Source organism: Octodon degus, unplaced genomic scaffold (assembly GCF_000260255.1).
Source record: "Octodon degus isolate 3935 unplaced genomic scaffold, OctDeg1.0 scaffold00026, whole genome shotgun sequence".
NCBI classification, from domain to species: Eukaryota; Metazoa; Chordata; class Mammalia; order Rodentia; family Octodontidae; genus Octodon; species Octodon degus.
Genome location: NW_004524602.1, coordinates 10,466,694 through 10,481,315, shown reverse-complemented (window position 1 = coordinate 10,481,315; position 14,622 = coordinate 10,466,694). Strand labels below are relative to the sequence as shown.

Here is a 14,622-nt window from a genome sequence, read left to right as displayed (position 1 = left end):
GTCAACTTATCAGGAAAAAACGTTCTGTCCCGAAGGGTTGCTCACTGCCCCAGAGCAGGGCTCTGGATCCCAGGGCCTGGCGTGGATTCCTGCTCGGCCACACCAGAGCCCTCTGCTCTCACCTGCCTGACTTCTCCCAGGCCACCACCCCGGCATGGCCACAGCATCATGAGGACAAAGCCCTGTCTCTTTGCTGCCCTCAACCTGAAGTGCTGCTGCCACCTGGCCACCTGGCTGTCCCTGCCTCAGGCCTGAGTCCAGCTGCTGGGCTGGAGAGATGAAATGTCATGGGACATGGAGAGGCTTCTTTTGTTCATTTCTGCCAGTGACAGCCGTTTTTAATCCTATAAACCATATACTGTAAAAATAAGTAATATAATCAAAAGGCCTGAGGCTGTGACATTATCATATTTGATGGATCCAGGGGCGACCCCATGAGGAAGCTTGTCTTCGTTGGCTTTATAAAGGAGAAGCCAAGGATAGGAGGCCTGGGGACACTCACTCCCCGCCAGGTTCCTCAGTGCTTGGTTTGCCTGTTACCCTGGAATGACCTGGCACCAGAAGGCTTGTGGGCCACTGAGACACAGCCTCAGCCCACTCCGCCAACTCTGGCCACAGCCAGCAGAACTCACTCTTATCTACCCAGGCTCTGAGAGCATTTGAAATTGCAACCCCTGCCACATCTTGTCCACTTTCCACTGTGCCACAGCACACTGGGTATCTACTCCTGATGTTAATGTGATGATCACCCAGCCTTGCTCACAGACCCTCGCCCTTCAACACAAGATTTATTACCTCGCCCTGCTGTTGAGGTGGAAGGAAAGGTCTTTAGCTTGGGGTTTGGGGCACTCCATCTCTGCTGTCCTCAGCCCCTAATGCATTAGGTGGATCAGAGCCACATGCTTACCCATCTTCCACCCTGCTCCAGGGAAGGCAGAAAACAAGGCAGCTTTGCAGAACAAAGCAGATCAGCTTCCCTTCCTAGAGCTTCTGGCCTTTCTCCAGTCCCTTGGGATATGCATATATTTACGTACCAGGCCACTGTACCAGGCCACGGTACCAGGCCACTGTACCACTGACTCCGGGAGTCAGTGTAAATAAGAGAGACAGAGACTGGTTCTCTTGTAGCTCACCAGCTAGCAAGAGCTGCATGAATGAATCATGTGATCGGCAGTGTTATGACAAAAATGTGTGGGATTCGCTCGGCTCTCTTCTTCCCCTCCACAAGCCTTGCAGCAAGTGGGGCCTGTGATCTGCTGAAGAAGCAGAGTAACAATAACAATAACTGTACCAGTGCTGTTGATGTGTTACATATTCACATGCTGAGTCTTCGCAACAGCCTTATCAAGCCGGTAATGCCATTATTGGTGTTCCCCAAAATGGCCTGCTGTGAAGAAGTCCCACCTCTGGCCTCCTCGAGGTGCCCTGAGGCTGCTTTGTCCTTTCAGGGCAGGAGCTGGTTGAAGTGTCAGAAGCGGAAGCCGATGTGGCTACCCCAACCTGCCTAAGCAAGCCACAGGGACCTGCTCCAAGAGTAGTGAGAACTGGGGCCAGTTCTACCAATTCTACCCCTGAAGCCACGTCTCCCAGGATCCTTTGAGACCTGGCCCAACATCTCTGACCTGTATCTGAGAGAGGTGCCCCCAATCCCTACTATGCCCGACCATGCACAGATTGCCGCAGATGAAGAGGAGACGTATGCCCGGGTCAGGAGCAATACGTGCCCGAGGCACACCTGGAAGCCCAGCCCCTGAGTGTCATGCAGGGCAACGCCTGTATTAGTTACTCTTCTCTTGTTGCTGGGACAAATATCTGACACTCAAAAAGAGGGAAGGAAAGGTTTATGCAGCTCACAGTTACTGGAGGTTTCAAGATACTGGAGGAGAGGCTGGGGTGCTGGGTGTCCAGGATGACCCTCTCCACCTCTCTGAGAAAGCACTGTTCTGCCTCTCTGGCCCTGCCCCTCGGGCCCCAGCCTGGTCCTCTGGCCCTGCCCCTCAAGCCACTTGTTGCTCTTCCAGGCGCGGCTGTCCCATAACTTACATGAGGCTTTGGGGGGGACAACTAGACACAAACCATAACGGTGCCTTAGTGCCCAATCTACATGGGTCTGAGGAGGGGCTTTTGGCCCTAACGAAGCCAGCCTTGCCAGCCCTGAGCTGCACCCCTGTGCCGCAGGGTGAGCTGAGCCATTAGCGCAGTCAGGTTGCCAAGACAGTGGTGGCTGATGCAGCTTCGACTTTGTTAGCGCCAGATACTTAAAAAAAATTTTATTTATTTTTTCCCATAATTTTATTGATAAACAAATAGCAATGAGACAGTTTCAAATCAAATTGGTATGACAGTTTCAATAATAACACATTGTATACATTCTTCCTAGTGGTTAATTGCTATACAAGATGCAGACATGATATCCTATTTACAAACACCATTAGAACAAATTACTCTATTCATTAAGAGAATGTAACTACATATCTATCCTAACCACTTTGTTTTTTTAAAAATTAATTTATTTATGTGTGTGTGTGTGTGTGTGTGTGTGTGTGTGTGTGTGTGTGGCCAGCTCAGCCCACCAGGGGGCAGGGCTGGCTGGCATGTGGTGCTGGGGGATTGAACCGCGGTCCCTGTGCTTTGCTAAGCTTGTTCTAAGTAGATGCTTTAGACCACTGAGCCATCTCACCAGCCCCCTATGCTAACCACTTTGAATACACAGATACAAAATGGACATACATCTGTATACCCTTTTTTTGTTAAGTTGTTATTTGAATATTATAGGTGTGTTAACTCAGCAAAATATTCTAGAAGAGTCCAGTAGTCCATAATAGTATTGGGTCTTCCGCTTCACTGGCAATGTCAGAAATTGTTGATCTGAGTCCCCTACAGCTCAACATAACAGCATGGCTTTACTTCTTATATTTCGTTTTTATACTTTTCTGCTGGATGGTTAAGACCAAGGTAAAGCAGGACCTATGCAACAAGAGTTATAGCTTTTGGGTCTGATAAGGTCAGTGAAATCCCCTCAGGATTTATCCTGAGATCCTGTACCTCAGATTGTAGAACAGATTTTTATCCCCAGGAAACCCAACTGTCTTTCCTCCCTTACCGTGTTTCAGATCCTCCTTCCACTCCACAACTTCCTTTGTCACTAGTGACATCACCGAGGAGACTGAGGTGGAGGTCCCTGAGCTCCCATCAGCTACAGGGCTTTGTCCTGATAGCCCTGGATGTTGCAAATCAGAGCACAAAGCTACCTTCAGCTCCTCAGAAGAGGATGACTGCATCTCTTTGTCCAACAACAGCAGCTTGGCAGACCCGATGGGTATCCTGAAAGGCTTTCGCTGGATAAAAGCAGAAAGTTGGCTCTGAAGGAATAAGATATCAGGAGAAAAGCAACCCGGCTCACTCTGCCCTGCAAAATTTCTTCCGCAGCTCCCTTCCTCATTGCAGATGTTTCTGCCTCTCAGGACTCTTCTGCAGCAGTCTTGCTGACCAGCAAAAGCTTGGAAAGAGAAGAGCTGGATTATGAGTTCCCATACTCCAAACCTTAGCAGAAGCTAAGGCCTATGGTTTGAGCTGAGACATTTGTCACAGGCCCTGGGCTGACTGCTCTTTGGGTCAGGCCAAGGTTTGCATCTCCGGCTCAGGTGCCCTCGGGGCCCCTTTCTCCGTGGTCTGTGTATTGGATGTGTGTGGGTTGAAACCTTACCTGGCATTACCTGAAGGATTTGGAGAAAAAAAGAAAAGGGGAGGGAGGAGGAGAAAAAGAATGAGAGGTTCACTTATAGCCCTGAAAAAATTAAATAATTTTTCTCAGCTTGCACAGCTAGGGCGGATGATACTTCTGATCTTGAATGAGCAGCACACGTTGTGTGGCCTGTTGCATTTCAAAATGTGCCACAACCACTCGAGAATAAGACAGGAGCAAACTAGGCTCATGCCCAGAAGGCAGATTTAGGTTAGACACTTGGAGGAACTCACTGGAAACACTGAAAAGCATAAGAGAAAAAAGACTCTCCACCGGGGGAAATCCCTTCTCCCATGAACTTTCTATCTTGCATAAAAAGCATTGTAAACATAGAAGACTTCTTCCAGAAAGAATTGCTTGTCATTGTACCTTGTGCATTGAGCTCCATTTCCCATCTTTCTGGGCCAGATGAAGGCTGTTGGAGAGGTGGGACAAGAAGGGAAGGAACAGGATCTGGTTCTGCTGCTGCAGCCCAAAGCCAGAGCCACGCCCCTCTCCAGACCCTAGCATGAGGTGACACCAGGACACCGAGGCTACAGCAGAGGAGACTGGCTATCTCCTTACTACTCCAAGGCAGGGGAGGGGCAGGAGGCAGAAATGAGGCTGTGAGGGGTCACCTGCTACTTCAGATTGAAGTCACCTAAAAAATCCACATGCCCTAGAGGAGACAGAGAAGGGAAGAAGTGCCCAACCACAGATCTCAGGCAGAGCTAGCTGCAAAGTGGAAGTGGCTTCCAGGCTGACCATTGTTGTAGGGTCATGAGCTTCCCCCCTCCATGCCTTCTTAATCCTTAATTTGACCAGCTCCAGGCCATGGGCTGGAGGGAGATCCAGGCTTCTTGGTCCCAACTTCTTGGATGCCTTGGGATGTCCCATCCATCCTGATCCCCCAAGGAGTTTTCTTTTTCTTTTTAAGACACGGTCTCACCATGTAATTCAAGCTGGCCTCAGGTTCACTTTGTAGCCCAGGCTGGCCTCAAACTCCCAGGAGGCTGCCTCAGCTTCCCGAGTGCTGGGTTTACAGGTATGTACCACCATGTCTGGCCAAGGATTTTTTTTTAGGCCTAACAAAATGTGTATCGCATGTTGTGATAGATAGCTAACTGGATAGTGGTGGATAGTCAACTTCTTACACCCAGCTGAATTAAAGGAGAGTGGTGCTGGGTGTGGGAGGACCACATGAGGGTTGTTGCCAGCAGCATAAAAGGCAGAGGAGGAGAAACTGCCAAAATGCTGTTAGGGAGGCTGTTTGGAGAAGCTATTGGGCCAAGCTGCTAGTTCTCTTGAGCTGTTCTGCTGGAGGACCTGTCGTGCTGGCTTTTCTGACGGACTTTGGAGGAGCTTGGGTCCTTATCTGCGCATCACTTCAGGCTCTGGAGAGGAAGATGGTGCACTGCTCAGCCTCCTGGAGAAGCTTGTCGCATCGGTTTTCCTGATGGGAGCTCAGCTTTCCTCATCGCTGGAGGAGCTCGGGACCTCACTGTTGCAGAGGATGGCTGAGGTGCTTTTCAGGGGAGCTCTGGTCTTACCTTGAGCACCGCTTCCTGGCTCCTGTGCAGATCCCTCAGCCTGCTGGCACAGGTCCTTCACCCTGTTGGCACGGATTTCTTAGCTTCCACCCCTGACCTTTGGGCCTTTCCAGCACAGATCCATGAAGCGGGCCTGCATGAGACCTTGTTGTGGGCTCTGGGCCTATAGTTAGACTTGGAGGAGGCACTGTTATGAGCTCTAGGTTTTCAGGTGGACCCATGCAGTGTCCCGAACCAGCGGGTCAGTCAACGAAGGTCACCTGTGGAGGAGTGGGGAATTGAAGAGGGGACAAAGGACAGGAGATGTGAGAAACGGAGGCAAGACAAAGGTTCTGATCAAGCCTCGTTTATTTAGGGGAGGTTCTGGGTATATATAGGGGGTGATGGAATGAGGAAGTCTCGGCTCTTGGGGGTCAGCAGGTATCTAGGCAACGGGGAGGGTGCAACCCCTAGGGCATAGCACGTGATTCCCAGGGAATGGGCAAGGTGAGAAGGGCCATAAACTTGACTCAGCAGAGGAATAGAATGGATACCGGTTAATGGCCTCCAACAATGCAGGATATTAGGATCCAGGCCCTCAGCTGGAGTCTTTAGTATTTAGTGTGTGGATAGATTTCCTGCACTTGTTGTATATGACTCTTGGGTGATTTTTAAAATAAACTAATATTGGGCTGGTGAGATGGTTCAGTGGTCTAAAGCACCTACTTAGAACAAGCTTAGCAAAGCACAGGGACCGCGGTTCAATCCCCCAGCACCACATGCCAGCCAGCCCCGCCCCCTGGTAGGCTGAGCTGGCCACACACACACACACACACACACACACACACACAAATAAATACAAATTAAAAAAATAAAATAATATTACAAAATGTGTCCTGTATTATATTGTTCCCCTTACAAAACCCCCAAACCACAACATATGTGAAACGCTTTAGAGTTTGCAGAGGGTTTTCTTTATAGTCCCTCAGCTTGGCGTCTGGTGCTCATCCTCACTTCAAGTACCTAGGACAGGTATCATTATTCCCCCGCATTTGCATTTAGATTATGTTTAGAATTACCAGTAGCGGCCGGCCGGCCGGTGCTCACAGAGGCCTTCTGATCTCTTAAGCCCTAGGCACTTTCTCTTGGTTTCTTTAGACAACTTCTGAATCTTTCCAAGCCTTTGCACAATTTAAGCATGGACGCCTAGAGAAACCTCTCATTCCTACCGTTTAGAAGCAAGTTTTAGAAGCTCTGTCTTCAACTTGGGGCCCCAGAAAACCCATCTATGTCCCTGGTGGACAGCTCCCCCCCTCAGGCTTGGTCTGAGGCCCTGGGACGCAGGACTTGTACAATGCCCTGCTAAGCCTCTTAGAGGAGGTGGGTATTAGCAGGATTGGATGTTCTCCCCTGACATGCCCTTCACACTCGACCCTGCCTTGAATTAGGATTCCACGGGGAGTCGGGGGCCGAGGATGGGGCGTTTCCTGCTGTCCAGCTTTGGACCTACTCTTTGAGACCTCGGATTCCGGCAAATTCCCGGGGCTGAGAAGACACTGGATGTCGGGGGTTGAAGGTAAATGTGTGCTTACGTAGGAGGGAACCAGTGGGACTGCCCGCTTGGCTCTGTGAATCAGGCACACAGGGAGGGCCGAGCCCCTCCTGTGTTTCCACAGGTGCACCAGAAGGCTTGCTACAGACTCTGAGTTCAGGGCAGGTTCAGTGGGCCAGAGTGACACGCAAAGGCAGTCAGGGTCAAGAAGGATGTTCATTTCTTATTACTTCTCCTTTTTTCTCCTCCCTCTTTTGTGTTTTAAAACAGCACCCTGAATGTCTACTTAGTGGGGTGCGCTAGAAAGACGGGGAATTAGGAGGCTCATCTTCACAGCCACTTGCTAGCTGCGTGGTGTTCAGCAGTCACATGTCCCCTTTGGACCCCAGCGCCTTTGTGTCTTACATGATGATGGTACCAGGCAGATTCAATGGCTACCCAGCTACTTCTAAGTTACTGTCATGGGCAAATTCAATCATTAGCTACTATTTTTTAGTATCTGTGGATACTGCTTAGAGATTTAATAACTAGTTCGTGGGGCTGGACTTCCGTGTCCTTTAGGAGGATTCCTGGAGCACCTTTCCTGTTCCTTTCCTCCTGCACCCTTGTGTGAAACTGAGCCTATACAGCCCTTGATTCTTTTTGTTTTTTTTGTGAAAGAGTCTCTCTATGGCTGGCCTTGAACTCACTATGTAGCCCAGGCTGGCCTCAAACTCATGGTGATCCTCCTGCCTCAGTCTCCCACACACTAGAATTATCAGCATGTGGCACGATGCCTGGGTAATAGCACTTGATGTTATCCAGTGCTTTTCACAGACCTTCCATGTATTTACTCTCTCAAGATTCTTGTGGTATATTACCACTATTTACACAGGCATTGTTACAAGTCAATTCAATTTGTTTTTTTTGTTTTTGTTTTTTTTTTGGCGGAACCAGGGATTGAACTCAGAGCCTCGCGCTTGCCAGGGAAGTGCTTATTCCACTGAGCCATCTCCCCGGCCCTCAATTTGAATTTAAAATAAGATGCACATGATAAGAAGGCCCAACTAATAGGATATTCAGGGAAAAGTAAGTCTCTTCAGATCTCTAGTTCTGTTTCCCTTTCCTAGACATCCCTCAAAAGATCCTCTCTGCATAATCGATGATCACACCCATTTCACAGATGGGCACCAGGGTCCAGCCTGTGCAGCCTGCAGGGCTGGCAAGCAGCTGAGCTGGGGATCAGGCCTTTGGCTCCTCCTCCATGTTCCTCCAAGTCACACTGTCCAGGAGGCCCACGACATTAATTTTTGAGCTTTGTCCTTTCTGGATGATACAGTCATACAGTCAAATCATTTTAAGACAGCACACAATCTCTCTCTCTCTCTCTCTCTCTCTCTCTCTCTCTCTCTCTCTCTCTGCTGGTTCTTTCTGCCTGCAGCTTCAATCCTGTCTCCCTACCTCCTCATAGCCTTTGCTGAGGTGAGATGTGTGACTGGCTCCAGCCATGGTAGCTGAGCCCCCAGTAATTTAGGCCTGGGCCAAGGATTGGCAGAGCTTCTGTAGGGGCCAAGCAGGACCAGCTCAGGGGTCTTGGCATCTGGGAAGCGGGGTTCAGCGAGGAGACCCACAGGTCCTCTGTCCTGGAACAGCTGCCCTCCCAGCCACAAACAGGATACTTTTGTGTCCCTAGGGCTCCTGTTGTCACCCTTTCCCAAGTCAAAGAGTGTGGAGTCCCAGATTGCCTCTTAGGCACAAATAACTTCTTTTTACCTGCCTAGGCTTATGGATATCCCCAGGGTGGGCTTCATGGAGAAATCTTTCCTGATCACCCTGAATCCCAGAGCAGCTGCCACCTGCCCATGGACAGAATGAGAGGCTTTCTGTGACCACTCGGAACTGGCCATCATGGGGAAACTGATCAGGATCGGGCTGCAGGAGAGGCGTTTACCCCGGCCAAAAAGGCTTCGTTGGAGTCGCCTCCTCTTCCTCCTGGGGATGTTGATCATCGGTTCTACCTATCAGCACCTGAGGAGACCTCGGGGTCTGCTCTCGCTGTGGGGGGACGTCTCTTCCCAAAAACCTATCAGATTGGCCAGCCGGGACCTCCCCAGCGATGAGACGATGATGGTGACCAGTAAGCCTCCACCAGCCAGCTCTGAAGTGGAGGGTGAGACGGCAGTACCCCAAGCCTCCGTGGGCAGGGATCCAGCACCGCTCAGCATGCCAAGGGCTAGCACCCCGAGTCCACCCAGGAGAACAGCCAAGCTCATCACAATGACACCAGTGAACAATCATAGCCCAACAGCAGCCAGCACAGAAAGAGGGAAGGAAAACACCCCAACCACCAGAGTTCTGAGCCACTATGCCCCATCTTCAGGCAGACTAATGGTGGAAAACCATACCCAGACACCCAGGGAAGAAATGAAGAGCTACCGCCCGACTCAAGCCAGGAGAAAAGGAAAGAAGCCCACCCTCTCCCCAGCCAGGGCAACAGCAGACACTTACGCCCCACCCACAGTCACCACGAGGGAAACAAGCCACAGAGTCACCACCAGAGCAACGGCGCGAGACAGCGAAACCATGGCAATCTATGAAGTATGGGAGGCCAATTCACCTAAGAGAAGAGCAGATGAAACCACCCCCACTACGTTCCCGGGAATAGTTATGAACACCCCAATTTTCCGAACACAAAGGGCAAAAACAAGCACCTTGCCCTCCCCAAGTAATTTAGTGGAGAAAGATGCCCTGAGTAGCCCCAGAAGCGGGGGAACTAAGAACTCTGCCAGTCCCTGGACACCAGTGGGAAACAACAAGCTGACAATTCCTTGGGGAGAAGCCTTGGAGAACACCTCGACCACTTCCAGGGGGCAGATAACAATCATCACGGTGACAGGGAGCAGCCCAGTGAAAACCCAAGCTTCCACTGCTGCTGGAAGTGTTAGGAACCCCCCGCTGCAACCCAGGGCACCTGCCCCTAGAACAGCCCCGGTCACCCACTGGGAGCTGGCAAAGGAACCTCCGACAGCACCGCGCAGTAGCTCTGTAGCCCCCAAAGTTAGGGCCACTCTGACCACTCGGGTCCAGCACTGTGTGGTTGTGGAGTCAGCTGCAGCTGCACCCAGCACCCCATCCCACAGCCCCACGATAGCCTTGCTCCCAGAGGCACCCGACCCTAGTCCCTCGGCAACACTGCCTGGCTGGCCAGACCCGCACCCCAAGGCAGAGTATCCCCCAGACCTGTTCAGTGTGGAGGAGCGGCGGCAGGGCTGGCTGGTTCTGCATATCTTTGGCATGATGTACGTGTTTGTGGCCTTGGCCATCGTATGCGACGAGTACTTTGTCCCAGCCCTGGGCGTCATCACAGAGAAGCTGCAGATCTCTGAGGATGTGGCAGGTGCCACATTTATGGCTGCTGGAGGTTCTGCCCCGGAGCTCTTCACCTCCCTCATTGGGGTCTTCATTTCCCATAGCAACGTGGGCATCGGTACCATTGTGGGCTCTGCCGTATTCAACATCCTGTTTGTCATCGGCACCTGTGCCCTCTTCTCCCGGGAGATACTCAACCTTACCTGGTGGCCACTGTTCCGTGATGTCTCCTTCTACATCCTCGACCTGTCCTTGCTCATCGTCTTCTTCCTGGACAGCCTCATTGCCTGGTGGGAAAGCCTCATGCTGTTGCTGGCCTATGCCCTCTACGTGGTCACCATGAAGTGGAACAAGCAGATCGAGGTCTGGGTGAAAGAGCTGCTCAGCAGGAGGCCGGGAGCCAAGATCCTGGCCCTGGGGGACCTCAGCAAGGTAAGGACGGGCTGCTCAAGTTTCTCTGGGCTTCTTTGGGTGAGAGGGCAGGGAAAGCTCAGGACTAAAGAGCAGAAAAGGTGGCTTAGACCTCAAGAGATGGGTGCTCGGGGTTGTTGGCTATTTCGAGGCTTCCCCTACTCATCTATAAAGTGGTTGTTATTATTGTGATCCTCATTTGCACGAGAGGAAATTTAGGCCTAAAGAAATTAACTGTTTGCTCCACGTCACATGGCAGACAGGCAGTAGAGCTAGGATTGGAACCCAAGCTGGTCTGGCTAGATCTTTGGAAATGACGCTTGAGTTGGGCTTTGGGGGAAGTCCAAGAGATACCAGGCAGGGAAACACAATTGTCTTTTCCACGTGCGTGGGGTTCAGGGATTATGCAGCACCCTTACTTTCATTTAATCGTGTCCAGACTTGTGTACTAGGGAGGGGGTATTTGGCTTGGATGGGGTCTGGGAAAAGGCGGGGGCTTTAAATTTTTATTTATTTATTTTATTGAGACAGGGTCTCATACTCCAGTGTAGGCTAGCCTTGAACTCACAGCGATCCTCCTGCCTCAGCCTCCCAAGTGCCAGGATTACAGTCATGCACCACCACAACTGGCTAATTTTTGTTTTTTAATACTGGGAAAGGTGGGAGCTGTATTCATCCACGAACAAGTTGAACCCTGGGGACAGGAGCCCTCTCTGTGTGTCCTGGAGCCCAGATACTAGGACACCAATCCTAGGGCTTCCTGACCCTAAGAGTTCTCTGCCCCCTTGCTGAGCAGCGCTAACTGGACTAGATGATTCAGTAGCCAGAAGATGAGATTAAATTGGCCGAATAATTTCTGAAACTTTATTGCAAAAGGTTTCATTCTTTGAAACTCTGGAGGGAGGGTGCCCTAGGGAACGGAGAGCCCGTGTCTGTCCTGCTCCTTGCGTGCAAGGAGTGCAAGGACTTAGCTTCTTAATCCAGAGTAGTTTTGATGAGTGGGCAGGACAGAGGCCAAGTGCGGCAGCCATGTCCGAGAGGGATGAGGGCGGAGAGAGATGGAGTGCATTTCCTGTGGAAGTTTCGTAATACGATGCTCAGGTCAGAATACCAACTCAAGCAGGGAAGCCAGGATTCTAGCCTGATTCCACCTCTAATTAACTGTGTGAACTTGGACAGGTCCAGCTTGTCACCTAAAGGTCCTATCCGACTCTGACAATCTGTGATCACGTCCTGTGTCCAAGAGATTTAGTTTGGGCAGGATCCAGGACAAGGGTCCTTTGTGCTGATGGATTGGACTCTTCGGCCCGCTTTGCAGATGGCCAGGAAGGGAGATCCGTCCTGCCCAGGGCCACAGAGCCAGCCAGAGTCGCACCCCAGCTTCCTCTCTCCTCGGTCTGCACTGTTGCCCATGTGACTGCTGCTCTAGGAAGCCTCAGGCTTAAAAAGAAGGGGAGACTCAGAGAGTTGCAGACTCTGAAGATGAAGATGCTGGATCCTCCTTCCTAGTGAAACGCCAAGGCTGGCCGGGCTGAGAGACTCTGATCTCTCCTCTGAGCGAAGTCATGACATGGACCGGACCAGCAGCTCTCAAAATGCCTCCGTTGCCTCTCGCTCCTTCGTAGTAATGCTGCCTTCATTTAAACTCCACACATCCTGGGTTTCCTATTTTATCAGCGTTAGACCCTCAAAGCGAACTTGCCAAGCAATTGAAGTAGAATGGTGACTTTAAGGCGAATATGTGACCTGCCTGAGACACTGCAAGGGCTTTGGTAGCAGCTTTTTGCCAAGCCGTAAGCAGGGTGCTGACTGTGTTCTTAATTATTTGTAGAAACAGATCCAGGATGATTTTTAATTGGCATCATTGTTTTTAATTAGCAAGCTGAATTTCTGGCTATCCTCAAAGCAATTCCATGTGTATTTAGAATTAAATACCTGTATGTATTCAGGATTTACCATTACTACCACCTACCTATTAAAAAGTCCAAATAACTGAAGAATGATAGATTTTTATCATCATCATTTGGTTTGATTGATTGATTGATTGATTGATTTTACCAGGAATCAAACTCGGGACCTTGTGCTCGCCAGGCAGGCATTTGTGCTGCTGAGGTATATTCCACGGCTCAATCATTTGTTTATTTTGAAGACGCGGTCTCCCTTTGTAGTTCAGGCTGGCTCAGAACTATGTAGCCTTGGGGCCGGGGAGATGGCTCATAGAATAAGCGCTTGCCTGGCAAGCATAAGGACCTGAGTTCAATCCCTGGTTACACACGCACACACACACATCACGTCACACACACACACACACACACACACACACACACGAACTATGTAGCCTATCTTAGTTTCAAACTCACAGAAATCCTCCTGCCTCAGCTTCCCACAAGCTGGGATTACAAGCATGTGCCACCACATTTTGGCACCATTACCCATTTTTACATACTTGTGGACTTGAGTTTCACCCCAGAGTTTCTTATATCTAGAAAGAGGAAACTTTTTGTTTATATTTTTTATGTCTATGTCCGGCTGGCCAACACCTATGATTTGGTTAGAGGAAAATAAATTATACCTCATTTTCCTGGAAATCTCGCAGCAAGACATTGAAGTCTGAATTCCTGAAGCCATTCTGTGAAGACCCAATCTTTGATTTAGTAAACTGTGATGATTTTCTTTCTTTTCTTTTTTTGTGGTTTAATGTGTGTCCCCAACCCTGCAAAGTGATTGAACTATGCAGCTTTTTAAAAAAAAATGTATTTAGCACAGGGGCTTGCTATGCAGCTTGGACTCATAGTGATTGATCCTATTTTGAGCCTCCCTAGCGCTGGGATTACAGGCGTGCATCGCCGCACCCGGACTTGGTGGCCATCTCGGGGGCCTGATGAACACACCTACGTTAGCTCCTTCCTCACATTTACTTATGGTTACAATCTCTCCCTGAAAAATGGGTTGCTTGTGGGGAAGGCAGGGCCAGGAAAACTGGGCTTCTCTAGTCACTCCCAGCTACGAAGATGAAGTCAGAAGAAGGGCGTGATGAGGACGGAGCAGCAGGGCTGTGGGCTGGGTATAAAGTCGCAGCCACAGCTGCTTGGAGAGTCAAGAGCAGGGACAGAGGGGGGACAGCATGTTGGAGGGAAACGGACAGAAGGACGCCAGGGCTTTCTCCCTCCTCTGCTGCTAGCTTGGGCCGGTGTGCAGGAGGGATGACAATTTGTCAGATTTGCGACTGGCACGCAGCATGGCATATCTCGCCAGGGGCTGAGCCTCACATCTCACTCCTAGCAGAAGCTCCAGAAGTATTTGCTTCGTTTTCCTCAGAAACACTAACAGCCCAGGCTTTGGAGTTTCTAGAGAAGAGATGGAGAAGGAATCTATGCTTCCAGCGGGTCTTTCCCATACATTCAGGGTCAGTGAACTCTCACAAGGCCTTACAAGATTAGATTGTTTCCTTCCTTTGCAGATGAGAAAACAGGCTCAGAGAGGATGATTCGCTCAGCCCAGGTCACACAGCTAATTAGCTGTGGTCCTTGTTACCGGTCATAAATCAGGGTGTCTGGATTTAACCCAGGCCCTACTGCTAACTCCTGGTGCTGCGGGTGGGTCAGGACGGTTGACACACCACTTGTTAGCAGCTCGACAAATCAGATGACTATAAATAATCCAAGGGAAGGCCCAAGCATGGAGAGCATTAACTGCAACGATGTGAACCCTGCGCAGAGTGCTACAAATCACTTTGCTTTCAAAGAGACTTTGGATCTGTGGAGCAAATGGGATGAGGTAGTGCAGAGGTTAGCAGACCTGTAAGGGCCAGATGGTAACTATTTTAGGTTCTGCAGCCACACAGTCTTTGTGATGCCTGCTCAGTGCTCTCTGTAGGGAAAGCCGTGGGCAAGGCCGTGGGCAAAAGCAACACGACACAGGTGTTCTCCGCCAGAACAGCCAGCGGGGGCCGCAGCCAGTAACTCCTTTCTTACTTAGCATTGACCCAGCCGATTGCTATCTGTGGAGTTCCTGAGCTGGAGGACCTTTTGCTCCACTCTTATTTTATTTATGTATTT

At 50.3% G+C, this 14,622-nt stretch overlaps 1 protein-coding gene and 1 pseudogene across 5 annotated transcripts in view; both read left to right on the top strand.

Annotated features, from left to right (window-relative positions):
* The first annotated feature begins 1,187 nt into the window (after window positions 1–1,187).
* LOC101570514 lies at window positions 1,188–3,418 on the top strand (annotated as a pseudogene).
* Window positions 3,419–8,692: 5,274 nt separating this feature from the next.
* The window catches only part of Slc24a1 (solute carrier family 24 member 1), a 31,928-nt gene continuing 25,998 nt past the window's right edge, over window positions 8,693–14,622 (top strand). For all 5 annotated transcript variants that reach the window (XM_012514162.1, XM_004628805.2, XM_012514161.2 and 2 more), the window contains exon 1: window positions 8,693–10,585. In XM_012514162.1, coding sequence (XP_012369616.1) covers window positions 8,693–10,585 — 1,893 coding nt within the window. The remainder of the gene's footprint in view (window positions 10,586–14,622) is intronic.